Source organism: Rutidosis leptorrhynchoides, chromosome 2 (assembly GCF_046630445.1).
Source record: "Rutidosis leptorrhynchoides isolate AG116_Rl617_1_P2 chromosome 2, CSIRO_AGI_Rlap_v1, whole genome shotgun sequence".
NCBI lineage: Eukaryota > Viridiplantae > Streptophyta > Magnoliopsida > Asterales > Asteraceae > Rutidosis > Rutidosis leptorrhynchoides.
Window position 1 is genome coordinate 500,025,612 of NC_092334.1, and position 14,874 is coordinate 500,040,485.

Sequence of the window (14,874 nt, forward strand, 5' to 3'; positions counted from 1 at the left end):
TATATATATATATATATATATATATATATATATATATATATATATATATATATATATGACATCATATAGTTTTTACAAGTTTTAACGTTCGTGAATCACCGGTCAACTTGGGTGGTCAATTGTCTATATAAAACCTATTTCAATTAATCAAGTCTTAACAAATTTGATTGCTTAACATGTTGGAAACACTTAATCATATAAATATCAATTTCATTTAATATAAATAAACATTCGCACCATATACCTTTAATCGAACATAATGAAAATGACACTTAAAACCATTATTGTTATTATTATTATTTAAGGTATATTCTTTTCTCTCGTCATTAATTGGAACGGAATGGAGACGTAAACGATTCGTATAATTCTTATAACAAGAATAAACACAAAAGTAGAATTGCGTATGCATATAATTTTTTCCAATTTATAGTGTGCACGTTTTGGGATCACCACAACACTTATGTTTTAGACCCAATAATAATAATAATTCTTTCCCTGACAAGGGAACATACCTTATTAACTTGCATCTTTTCACTGAATATAAAAAACGTATATTATTCTATATATCAATACAATAAAAGCGATTACTGCTCATCGTTTTATTATTATTTTTAAATCGTACAATTTTTTCGTATATATATCGTGTTTATGGGATAAAATTAAAAATGTTAAATGATTTAGATGATAATCGTTTCTGTATGCTGATCGTTTCCGTCCAAGTTGGAGTGATATATTGCACTTCTTTTCCATGTTTTCAGTTTTTAGTTATACCAATAAATTTACATCACTAAAAGTCCAAGACCATAAAGTTAAACACACATGTTTACAAACAACAACAAAAAAAGACAAAAAAAAAAAAAAAAAAAAAAAAAAAAATTCCAGAACAACTCCAGGACTTCTCTACCCAATTACATCTAATATATTGACCTCTCTAAACTCAAACCAAAAACAATTTATTTATTTTTAAATTGTTTAATTAATCAATTGTTAACCGTTTCTTTTAAACGTTAAATTTTTGGAACAAAAACACTCCGCAGCGAAGTTGTCTTTACAACTTTTTTTCACTTCCTTTTCTCCCCTTCTTTTTCCATTTTTTTAAACATTTAATTAACCGAACGTTAATATTTTTTTTCAACGTTCAATTAATTGACTGTCAACCGACCAAAATCACTCCGCAACGAAGCTCAAGTGTTTGATCCTTGTTATAACATCATTTGTTAATTATTATGATTCTTGGCTAGTCTTTATATCTAAATACTTGTTTATGTTGGATTAAATTTGATGGTTGGTCTTATTCTATGATTTAATGTTTGAATAAAAGAACCACATTTATCTTTATAGTATTTATTCGGTTTAATTGGTTCGTATGTTTGCTTGCTTGAATTGACAACTCAATAATTAAATATAGCGACAATTAATAAGAATAGAATTGTGCGTCCATCCCAACCAAGTAGACGAATTCGATTCAATAGAGAAATTAGATATAAATGAATTGTATGCGACAGACGGTTAGAATTAGTGACAATAGAATTATGTTATATCTATTTTATGTGGCTATGTCTATTTTATCAGGCAAGAACGGAATAATAGATTGTGTAGCAAGAACAATAGGTCCCTTGATCAGTTATTTGATATTATATTCTCTATCGTATGTATTGAAGCTCCTTACTTAGAAGTTTAAGGATTCTCCTCAAGTCTTTCACATGAAAAACAACTAGTAAGTCTCTTGAGTTGTTTCTTTTTCCCTAGAACAGAAGTTAGGAGTCAGTGACGAGGGTCAAAAACTGATGTCGGAGCCCACTCGATCATTTAATGGGAAAAACATTACAGTTCTACCGCTCCTCGTGAGGAAACCACGACGACGAATTCATACGGGCTTCACATGTGGTAAAACCTTATTGTGTGAGGCTCGAACGCAAGACAACCGCAATCTCTGTGGCCCATGAAATGGACGGGTAACCGCGAAGGAAATATTTTGCAGCTCATGAGATCGAACCCCTGACATTCCTTATGGCAAATCAGGTTATCACCAATACACCAACACCTTGATGTTTTAAGTTGTTATTGTTGTTTTTGGTTGTAAAGTTTCATTCTAATTAGGGATGGCATAAAAAACTCATACCCGATGGGGAAGCCCAAAAACCAATATTTTCGGCTAGGTTCGGGTCGGGCAAATGGATTTTGGGCCTGGTATTAGGATGTTTTTTATTTTTTTCGTGGGTCCGGGGATGGTTTTAGACACAAATCAAATTACCCGACCCGTATACCCAGAAAAAGACCCAAGACCGTATACCCGGCATGTAAACCCGATTACTCGGCCCGTATACCCCATTATCTGACTTGTATATCCAAAAAAGACTCGAATACCCGTGAAAAACTCCGTTTTTTCGATAGTTCGTAAGTAAATTGGACCCAAATGTCTGTGGGAAACCCGTTTACCTACTAGTTAGTAACTAAATGGGGACCCGACTGGTCCGGGTCCGAGTTTGAGATGGATTTTTTTAATCGGGTTCGAGTCTCGAATTACCTAAACCTGCCCGATACCATTCCTAATTCTAATAGTGTAGGTCGAAGTAGTTGTTTGAGTGCTTTAAGGCTCACTTATTGAGTATTGTGTTCCTTTGCAAGGAATGGAAGCGTGGGTGTTTACATTAAATACAAGAATTCGCCCTTTGTTTTCAGCTTCATTGTAATTGTAAATTGTAAATCGTAACATTAAGATATTTTTAATTGTATTTTTCTTTTCCTTAAGAGAGATAAATTGCGATGGTTGGAGAATTTTGTAAAAAGGTTAAATTAGAAAATACATCCTTTTAACTGACCGTTAATTTTTGTGCGGCTCGGAAGGGTGATTTCGTAAATTCAACACCCCTTTCCTTCGCCTTGCCGCTAAGCAACATCCTCTTTTTTTTCTTTTTCTTTTTTCTTTTTTCTTTTTTCATTGCTCACAAAATAAAATATATTATACTCCGTGCTCCTCATATAGCAAAAAAATTAAATTAAAATAAAAGAAGAATCCTCTCCTTTCTTCTTTTCTTTTGACCTTCAAAAATCAAGTTCACCAATCCATTTCACAAATCATTTACCATATATTCGTAACTAAATAACCTAATTCATCTTCAAAATTCAATTCCTATATTTTAGTTTAATCAATTTTACTAAAACAATTCATCTTCTTTGTATATCTACGTATACATATACGATCAATTAAGCTCAAAAGCTAGGTATTACAATTCATATAATTGATCTCATTCCTCAATTAACCAGTCAATTATGGCAGTTCCATCAATAGCACTTTACGCAAGTCCACCAAGTAGTGTATGTTCAACACCGTACGGATCATATGATTTCGATTTAAACAGCCGGTCGTCATCATCGTCAACGGCGACGTCATCTCCGTCACAAAAAACAATTGTCGGTGGACTTTCATCGTTATTCTCATCTCCTTCAAGCTTTTCCCTCTCTGTAACGGAAGATTTAACGTCGTTAAGATGCGGTGATGATTTAAGCAAACGAGATCATTTTCATCAGAGTCCGGTATCGGTGATGCAAGGCCCTGTATCGTTTAGTAGTACACCGGCTATGAAGTTTTCGCCTGAAAGAGACGGTTATGTTCGTGGCGGCAGTAGAAGGTTTTTCAAAGGTTTTGTTACGCATGCTCTAGGCTCATCGTGTATTGATTATTCGTCGAGTTTTCGAATGCATGTTAATGTTAATTCGTCTGATGAACTTACATTTATAATGGATGATAATCCTAGTAACAGTAATAATTTGAAGAAATTAAATTATGCTAAAGATATGTTATTGGCTGCTCAATTAAAACATGATGTCTTTAGCCATGAGTTGGTTATTAAAGCGTTTTACGAAGCTGCGAAAGCTCATGAAGGACAGGTAATAAATAACAGTGTGTTACCTTTTGTGTTTAATTATGATTTATTACTGTATTATTTGGTATATAGTGTATTTATTGAGGTTGTAATATCGATGCTGTAGATGCGAGCGAGTGGGGATCCGTATTTGCGTCATTGTGTGGAAACTGCGGGTTTGTTAGCGTCGATTGGTGCAAATGCTATGGTTGTTTCTGCAGGGCTATTGCATGATACACTTGATGATTCTTTTATGGGCTATGATCATATTCTCCAAACTTTCGGATCTGGCCTTGCTGATCTTGTTGAAGGGGTATGAAGCGTTTTTTTTTCTTTCCTTTTTCCCCCCCCTAGAATGCACTTCTATTTTTGTTTAAATGCCATTATATGTTTGTCAATTATATTTCGTGTCATTATATTTCTTGTCATTGTAATGTGTTAATTGAGTTACTTCTTTCGTGCTTATTTTAGTTGGAGACATAAATATGTAAATATAATTGACTCTGACTGGTATGTGTATAGGAAAATAATTGCACATGAGAAATCAGTTTTAGATGGATTTATGTCCACAAGCCATTACTAGTCTTTATGTTAGGGCCACATCCTTTTAGCCTAGGATGTTTATTAAAACTTACTTATATGACTTGTTATATCCAGGTCTCTAAGTTGAGTCAATTGAGTAAGCTTGCTCGTGAAAGCAATACAGCAACTAAAATTGTTGAGGCAGATCGTATGCACACCATGTTCCTTGCTATGGCTGATGCTAGGGCTGTGCTCATTAAATTGGCAGATAGGTTACACAACATGATGACACTCGATGCGCTGCCTTTATCTAAGCAATACAGGTTTGCCAAGGAGACTATGGAGATATTTGCTCCCTTGGCTAACCGTTTGGGAATTGTTAGTTGGAAGGAGCAGTTAGAAAATCTCTGCTTCAAGTATATTAACCCATATCATTACCAAGATCTATCCTCGCAACTTTTGAAGTCCTTTAATGAGGCAATGGTCTCATCTGCTGCTGAAAAGTTAGAGCAAGCTCTTAAGGAGGAATCCGTTGCTTATCATGTTCTATATGGACGACACAAAAGCTTGTATAGTGTACATTGCAAAATGCTAAAGTATGTCTCCTTTTCTAGATCATATTTAATCACATCATCTGTGTAATATGGAAGATAATTACTCTGTTTTGCTGCTCCACTGTAGATTTTTCCGGCTGTAAACGTCATATTTATTTATCTGATTTTGAAAGTAATTTATTACAACATATTGTGGTATTAAACTTTCAAGATATAGTAGTCTAATTAGGTTTTTAATTGTATATATGTTGGTGTAGGAAAAAGTTAAGTATGAATGAAATCCATGATATCCATGGACTACGGCTGATTGTGGAAAATGTAGATGACTGCTATAAAGCGTTACAACTTGTTCACCGGTTATGGTCTGAAGTACCTGGAAAATTCAAAGACTACATAAATCGACCCAAGTGCAATGGGTATGTTGGTCAAATATAGACCTTAAGATGCTTTATTGCCACACATATATATATTTTTATTCTAATTGGAACATTTTTATAATGTAGGTATCGATCTCTGCACACAGTAGTAACAGGGGAAGGATCGGTTCCACTTGAAGTTCAGATTAGAACGAAAGAAATGCATTCACAAGCTGAATATGGATTTGCAGCTCATTGGAGATACAAGGAAGGCGATTGCATGCATTCTTCATTTGTGGTACAGATGGTTGAATGGGCTCGGTGGGTCGTCACATGGCAATGTGAGACAATGATGAAAGACCAATCGTCCATTGGCTACATCGATGCCATGAAGCCACCCTGCAATTTCCCTTTCCATTCTGAAGCTTGCCCACATTCATATAAACCTTCATGTGGTTCTGATGGACCCGTGTTTGTCATTGTGATTGAGAATGACAAGGTTGGTAACTTAGAAGAAACTCAACTTGTTTTCTTTTTTAGAACAAAACGATAATGTGGTAAAGGGTGGGAATAGTAGATTATTCGCTGGGCCAGCAAGTTGGGTAATGGGCCACGACAGTTCAGACCATAATGGGTGAATGATGGTGTTAGCTAACCATGTTTGGGATGAATTCAAACATCTTTGTCAATAATTGTTTTAATTAATATTTGAAAAAATTACGCCATTTTGCTTTGGTGAGCGGGAAGCAGCCAGGTATAGGGGAAGGGCCTTAATGTTTGCTTAAAGTTTCATGAATGGACCTAATGTAATTTTCTACGTGGATGACCTTAATGTTTGAAAATATTGCATCGTTGGTCCCTGAATGTAACATATATTATACATTATTTTCCCATCGGTAGCTTGCATCACGTGAGATGTACACGAGTATTTTATAGTCATTAACGATGGGGAATAACGATGCATACTAAGATGGGGAAATAACGTTTGTTACATACCTAAAATGACTAAAAAGCCCTCGTGTACATCCATGCACACTAATGACGGGGAAATAACGACGCAACATTTTCCATCCAAGTCAAAAAAATACTTTAGGTCCATCCATGAAATTTTGAGCAAACATCAAGGACCAATGACGTAATTTTATCTAAAGATATTGTGTCAATCAGTGTTGTAAAAAACCCGATTACTCGCCGATTAATCCTCGATTAATCATTTTTAGGAGCAATCCGTTCCGATTTCTAAAAATCCGTTTAATTAAACGGTCAACGTCAATTGATAGATCAAAATCGAATTTGGTAATCAAAGTCAGTTAAAGTAAAAATGGTTAACATTTTAACATGATTTTAAACTAGAGTTATATAGTTTTGAAGCAAAATGAACAATTTTATACAATTATGTTACAAATTTTCTTTATATTTATGGTTTTTTCTATAGTTACACATATAATTTTCTAAAATTTAATATTTAAATGTATACAGTACAATCCGATTAATCTCCGATTAATCCGAATTACCGATTAATCCTTTCAAAGTCCCGACCGATTAATTCCCGAATAGCGAATTTTGCAACCTTGGTGTCAATAGAAGATTAGTTGTTTTGCTAATAATCTAATTGCAAATATTGTTGGGTAATGCTGGCAGATGTCGGTTCAAGAATTCCCTGCTAATTCATCAGTGAAGGATCTTGTTGCTAGATCTGGTCAGGGAAGCAGCAGATGGAGTCCTTATGGATTTTCACTAAAACAAGAGTTAATGCCTAAGCTGAATAATGAGCCTGTGAGGGACTTTAGTTGCAAGCTGAGAATGGGGGATGTCATTGAACTAAGTCCAAAGATACCAGACAAGTCACTAGTGGAATACAGAGAAGAAATACAGCGCATGTATGAGAGTGGGGTTCCTGTAACAAGCGGGCAAACTGCTAGTAAATGGGTTTAGTTAGTTAGTTAGTTGGTTGGATATGGTGATCAAAATGTGATATAGTTATTTTGTTTGTTACACACAGGGTCCTTTCGTTCCTCAGAATATGTGTCCCTAGTAGCTATAGCTATAGCTATAGCTATAGCTAGAGTATATTCAAAGGAAAGGAAGTGAATGTGTATGAAATTGGGAAAAAAACTTTATTTGTAATTGGATGTAGGTTAATTCTAATGTGTAATCGCTGAAGAACGTTTTATCTTCTTTGGCGGTTCTGCTTCCGTTGTAAATTATGTGTCAAAAACGGATTAGAATGTGTATATATTTTGTTAGGTTGTGTTTAACACTTCGATTTCTGTTTTGCCTTGTTTTAAAATATGGTCAGTGAAAATTTGCATATGTTTTTCACATTAATCACTTGTGAGTTGAATGACTGATTTGTTTGTGCAGAATTAAGCATGTTTCGTACTCCTTAATTACCTATGAGCTGAATAACTAGGTTCAGTTTCATAGGTCAAAAAGTTAACTGCTCCAAAGATTAAAGTCTTAATGCACCAAAATTGCATCACAGTCTAACTAATTGGTTGGCTTTTAAACTGAAATGACATTATTAATTTGACCCATACTGTTTCTGAGGCGGTTTGGGTTGTTACCAGTATTTTACATCAAGATGCGTCTCTCATTAATTTAATCCCATCCCATAAATAATGATAGCTAATCATTAATGTGTTAAGAACTTGGACATTGTTACACGTAGCTTTCATGCTATCATCAACACAGATTATATATATCATCATTAATTAATAAATATATCATTGAGCTATATATGTGGGGGGTGATTCTCACACACTTTTTTGATCCTCACACACCTATTTTAACCTTTTACTCTTCTAATAATACTCAATTGGTGTGTGGAGGATCAAAAAAGTGTGTGTGAGAATCATCCCCCATATATGTGTCATGGTTACTCTTTTTTCCAACTGTAACCTAATTTCAATATTATTACAGGCTGGCAACGCCTGTAAATTTTCCAAATAAGCATAGTGTGTTATCTTCAACATGTTTACTTTCTTGAGTTCCCTTCGTGTTGAAACTAGATAATTATTTAAATATTTGTAACAGATGCTTGAAGCCCGAGTTCGATTATTAACCACATGTGTGTTAATCAGTTCAAACGAGGATAAAAAAAACTCGCGCTTCGCTGCGGGGTAGTTTTGGTCAGTTAACGAAACGTAAAACAGTGAACGTGTCGGTTAATGATTGGTTAATTGAACGGTAAAAGACGGTTAACGGCAAGATAATTAGAAAAGAAATAAGAAATGAAAACGGAGAAAAAGAAAGTAAACAAATTTTACGGAATATAATTTTAAAAGTTTATTTATTTAATAAAAAGGTTTACCAAAATACTCTCAAAGTTTAAGGTATATACGAAATTGCCATCGTAAATAGTGTTCACTCTCATGACATTTAGTTTGTTAGTATAATATAATATGTTACCTTTGTTATGTATTGTATTAATTTGAAAGGAGGACCAAATCTTGAGATGTACGTAATACTACATAGCAGAAGATATGTTATTGGATGCTCAGTTAAAATACAACATATAAGTATTTAACCATACGATGTTACGACTACAAAGCCCAAGGGCTGCAACCTTGCGAAACAACCTTGTTCCACGAAAAATAGGCATCTTTGTTTGGAGATTACTGTTACGAAGACTTCACGTTCGTGTCGAGTTAAATAATCGCGGTATGGATCTTGACTCTATTCTATGCCCTACATGCAACGACGAAACCGAAACGGTTGATCATATGATACTGAATTGCCCAAAATCCCGAAATCTATGGCTAAAAATCCTTAATTGGTGTAATTTGGGCAATATGCTGTATTCGGATATGGGAGAAATGTTTAAAGGTAAGGGAACTAATTTGGACCATGATACATCCAAGATATGGCAAGCAATAGAGTGGACCACGGGCTATATAATCTGGAAAAAACGAAACTCGAAAGCTTTCGAAAGCAAAGAATGGAGTATCCCGATGGTAGCAAACGAAATTCAAATACTGAGTTTTCTTTGGATTTCATCGCGCTACAAAAAAATCAATCTCGATTGGCAACAATGGCTTTCGAACCCTCTCAGTGTTGACGACCACGACTAAGCTGCTGCAAACATCTTTCTCCCTCTTCGTTCATTTAATTATTCGATTTACCTGTTGTATAGCTCGCTGTTTCTCCTATGCATATACTTATGCATATATGTTGTAACCCATGTAATCTTCGTGTTTTAATAAAAGTTTTATGTTTGCTTTTCAAAAAAAAATAATGCGGCTGTTTTAATTTCCTTAACTAGTTTAATACCCGCAACCTTGCGTGATTAAAACAGAAAATTACTAATTGAATTTGTCATTATGCTATCGGATTGTCACAATATGAAGTGCCCGTGAGCTGTATTTAAAACTTTTTATGCAGTGCTTTATGGAATTGTGCAGTTGTATAAAAACAAATAATAAGTATTAAGAAATGCAGGTCAATGACAGAGACTTTAAAATTCAAGAACAGTAAGCATATATATTATATATACTTGTATTAATAATCTACAAAATAAGTTTTCAAGTTTACAATGATGGACATAAAGACAAACACAAAATCATGTCGAGGTGGCAAGGATGATCATAACTACAAAAGAGAGATATGAGGCCATATAGGACTAATATCCAAAATAAATGAGTATTACTCAATGACCAAAAAAATCAAAACACTTGTTACTTTATTAGTTGATGTACTTAGCAGATATCCAAATTTAGCATATGTAATTACAGATTATACAATGGCTATAAGCCTATATCTCTATTGTTTCGATAACGAATCCACTTTCACGAAGTCCTCAAAGTTCATACTAAAAAAAAAAAGATTCATAACCTCCACTTGATACATGTATATTAAACTCAATAGCCATCATCCTAAAAGAGTGTAACCATATACACTGTTAAAACAGTTCATACAAACTCGGTCGTGTTTCTTTTCTGCCCCACAAATAGAATTTAACATATTATACCCAACGTCGGCGTAAACTAATCTGCTGAAGTGAATACCATGAGTGGTAAGTAACATGTATGCTTCTTTATGCTTAAACATTGATCTCTACCTTTACAAACTGAGACACAATCATTTAGATATATATGCAGTATATAATATGAATGAAAGTTAAAAATAAGATTTAAGGTTATAAAAAGGACTTAGTTATTATGAAAAAATAAAGTAGATTTATATGTATTAAGTTTAATACCTTTCTAAGCCATAATGATAATATATAAAAATAAAAAAATAAAAAAAATTACTTGCCCATTTTGTCATGCCTCAGAAACAAGTACTTGAGTAATAAGATTCAACCACAAATTTTCACAAATTTTTGCACAAATTTTGTCAAGATTTGCCCATTTTGTCATGCCTCGTAGATGAGGGATGCCATTTATTTGCACAAATTTTCTGTAAATGATGTTGAGGTTAAAGACAATGTATAATATGGTTAACTAAGCCATGAATAATAAGGTTCAACCACACATTGAGAATGTAGTCAAGACATGGTTAAATTTTTCAGGATGTTCCTTTTATTAACATTTAAACCAGAACCTCCTCTATTCCTTCTTTGTTCCTTTTAAATTACATGTATACAAAAGTGGAAAGAATAGGAAATAGAAAGAACGAACAAGAAATGGCAAGCAAAACTTTACTCACAACAACTCATTTTCAAGAACCTGACCTGAAAATGTTAGGAGCTTACACCAGCAGCAGCATCATTGGACCTACAAGAAAAATTCAAATTTTGTTAGGCCTTGTCTTTACCTCTTTATATTCTAACCTTGTACGCACCTTGGTATTCTCTAACATGCACAACAAACCAGAGATGAAACTTAAAACAAAAAATAAGCACTCAAACTCATCTACACAACCCACAATTTTTAATTGGTCATTGACAACATATCATGATTAAAAAGTTGTGCTGAGGGACACTGAACACACATTTATTTCAAAACATATAGCTGGTTAAAAATTACAATAATCTTTTGCTAAGAAAAAAATGAAACAACACTACTTAAGGCATCCAAAGATCATATTGATCAACTCAAGTGATCAACTCATGTACCTGTGTCTACTTAGTTGATTGATGCCATATGCACCTATATATCCCATTATCGTGTGTATTGGAAGATATGCAATATACAAAAAAAATAAAAATAAAAAAAACAAAAAAAATAATTTTCATCCATCTACAAAACTTTAAAACAACATTACTACACTTTCTTATAATAATCATCACCGTATTCATACAGAAAGATACACGATAAGCCTATAGTATTGAAGTTTTATGCTAGAAAGTTATAGACCGATGAACATGAAACTACGACGCCTAGAAGGTGTAGTATGTATGGAATAACTGGATTTATATTTATAGATCAGTCATAGTTCTGAAATTTTGAAATTTAAGCAGTTACCTGGAAATTATGGGCGGGATATCTGCCAAATAAGTCTAAACTGATAAATAACTAATAGAAACCTTGTAACCTCTCCTAAAATCAAGCATGTCTCTTTCATCAGATGTACATTAGTGATTATTTATTAGACTTAAATAATTGAATTGAATAATAAACTTACACTAAAGAATACAAACATTATTACAAAATATATGATAACAACTAATTTAAACTTTTAGGCTACCAGCTATTATGTTATTCACGTATATGATGACCAACATATATGGATAACGAATATTAACCTTACACTAAATATATAAATGGTATTCAATTTATAATTTTTGGGCAAAAGTACGGTATAAGTTACAAAAATAATATCTAGGATAAGCATTTATTTAAATTTTTAGCCAAACAACTAATTAAAACGTAACAGTGTGAAGTAATGATATTATTTACAATTTATAAAGATAATGTTTATGTAAGTACACTTATATCGGATTCTAATCCGTAGCAAATCATGTTGAAATCCAAAGAAAACAAATGAAATAATTTTAATTTGATATAAATAAAAGTCATCCAAATTTACCTGACATTGATAAAAGGACCGTAGGTTTGGATATTCTCAATTCTTCATCAGATTATATAAATTACCACAATCTAATGTCCTTGAAGAAATCCTAAAATTCAATCAATCAATTTGTAATATCTGTTTATTAGGAATACAACTCATGAAAGACGATTAATGAGTGGAATTTAGATGGATGTAAATAAGTAAGAAATTGAGAATGAAAGCATGGCACACCGTTTATCGATTCACGAATTTGACATCCACAAACTAATGGAACCCTAATTTTAAAAGATTAAACTGTATTAACGCGGATGGAAATATATGTAACGATTGAAGAATATAACCGATGAATGCTTTGAAACAACCCAATACGTTTAACTAAAAACGGAGTACTTTTTATTATTATTTATTTTATGTAAGTTAGGTCCCAATAATACCAAGTATACAAACCATTTCGAAATAGTTATCCATATACAATTTATCATAATAACACGTTAAACGTTTTATCTCGACTCTTGGTTTACAATGACACCATACATCCTTACGAGAATGTATTTCACATACAAGGTTTGACTCGACACAACCAAACGATGCGACCTCGAAACATTTACACAACACCACGGTTAAGACACAATAGCTCAACCCGATACCAAGAGCATAATTCCGAGGATCTACCAAATCCCCAATCCACATCCATATCCGAAAGCTACCCCATCGAGCCCAAGCGCTCCTACGCAACTAGTCTATCAACTAGATAGCTTCACAATCACAATGCCTGTAAAAAGGTAAACAACGAGAGGGGTAAGCTTGAAGTTTAGTGAATGCAATAATTATACATATACATATATACTATACATACTTGCAATCACTTACACACATACTGCATACATGCTAGTAATAATTAGCTTACCAACTCAAGTACAAAGCTACAAACCTCCAATACCGCAACTAGCATAACCATTAGCATATAATCGAACAATATAAATATGATATGCTACAACACAAACACAACCATATGGTTAACCATACACGCGTCATGGTGCTACCGGCGCTTTGGTTCACACCATACGCTTTAGTCATGATGATACCCACGCTTTGGTTCACATCACAACTTGAGTCATACTCACGTAAAAGTGCTACCGGCGCTTTGGTTCACACTCTAACAATTAACGCTAAGGTGCTACCGGAGCTTTGGTTCACACCCTAACAATTTACACTTTAGTGCTACCGACGCTTTGGTTCACACTACAACATATATGCCATGATGCTACCGACGCTTTGGTTCACATCATAGCACATTCGTACATGCTATGGCACTACCGACGCTTTGGTTCATGCCATAACACACAAATAGATACATTATATACATACACGTATAATTATTCCACTCACCTCGAGATGCCCGCACAAGTCATAACGTAAGTCGCCTCCAAACGCCACCGAGCAAACCTTTACCTATAATACGCATATAGGTATACACATAATCAACATACATTCTCTACAAGAGAACTCGACGCCAACACCCTTAACCAATGGTTTATACCTACCTCCACAATCCGCCCATTTAGACACCTAAAGTGCAAAGTACACCTTTTTATACTTTTAACGACACCCGAAGGTTCAAAACTAATGAGACTAGTTCCCGCGTTCCCGAAATACCAAAATACAACAACTTAGCCTTTAAATGCATATTATCTCGTATATTACACAAAAACCCGTTTCATAGTTGACCAAGTTTGACTTTATGGTCAAAATACCAATTTTAACCCGAAATTATTTCCAACGATTACTTTCATTCACAAATGCCATTTAACATTTAACAAAAGTGTTTAACATCCATTTAATCCAATTTAGTGTCATTACCAAATTCGACCCAATCAAATTCGACCCAATCATATTCACAAACCCTAACATGAACAAGAATCTTAACAATTAAATTCGGAGTTAGAACTTACCAACACTATCAAAACGTAGCTGTTAACGAGATGAACAACTTTAACACTTGAGGTTTGACCCGAATCACCCTTCTTCTTCTCCAAATGGAGCTCTCTCTCTCTAAACTCTCTTCTCTCTCTCTCTAGGGTTGAAGATGAGAGTGTTTAGTGTGTAAATGAGGATAAGATTGAGATTGGATCACTTTTAGAGGCTCAAAACCGACCCCCAAGTGAAAAGACTCAAATACCCTTCATTAAAACTCAAAATATCAAGAAAATCACCAAAAATGCGTTTCCAGCCGCAATTTGCGCCTACTGGCCGCAAATTACTGCCAGCCGCAAAAGTGGCTGCAAGAATACGCCCATTTAGGGGCTGAAGAACTCCAGCCAGCCGCAAATTGCGCCCACCAGCCGCAATTTGCGCCTGGGCCCTTTTTCGGATTTTTCTAACACTTGTTTTGGTCGTAAATTTCAAACCGTAACTCCATTTTCGACGAATCAAATATCGTTGGAAACGTAATAAGATTTCCTTTCTATTGGTAAGGTTTTGAAATATCAACCCAAAATTTATTTGGAGTCGAAAAGGTATGTACACACCTTTTAACTCAAACAACGTCCAGTTTTCTTCGACATTCGAACAAGAAACACGTACACGCTTGGTACACTTCATGCACTCATCGTACAATCA

At 34.2% G+C, this 14,874-nt stretch overlaps 1 protein-coding gene and 1 long non-coding RNA gene across 3 annotated transcripts; one reads left to right on the forward strand and one right to left on the reverse strand.

The window, feature by feature from the left end:
* The first annotated feature begins 3,015 nt into the window (after nt 1-3,015).
* LOC139892733 (probable GTP diphosphokinase RSH2, chloroplastic) lies at nt 3,016-7,571 on the forward strand. The gene is made up of 6 exons (XM_071875853.1): nt 3,016-3,891; nt 3,994-4,179; nt 4,524-4,984; nt 5,200-5,358; nt 5,446-5,797; nt 6,940-7,571. The coding sequence occupies exons 1-6, from the start codon at nt 3,274-3,276 to the stop codon at nt 7,231-7,233; spliced, it is 2,070 nt and encodes a 689-aa protein (XP_071731954.1). The 5' UTR covers nt 3,016-3,273; the 3' UTR covers nt 7,234-7,571.
* Nucleotides 7,572-9,912: 2,341 nt separating this feature from the next.
* On the reverse strand, nt 9,913-12,596 carry LOC139892734 (uncharacterized). 2 transcript variants are annotated; one of them, XR_011774215.1, is made up of 4 exons: nt 12,487-12,596; nt 12,271-12,361; nt 10,973-11,015; nt 9,913-10,366 (listed from the first exon to the last, which is right to left on the reverse strand). It is a non-coding gene; the product is annotated as an uncharacterized lncRNA (long non-coding RNA). The 2 variants fall into 2 exon arrangements; XR_011774214.1 differs by lacking the exon at nt 9,913-10,366 and having other exon boundaries at nt 10,378-11,015.
* Nucleotides 12,597-14,874: the final 2,278 nt, after the last annotated feature.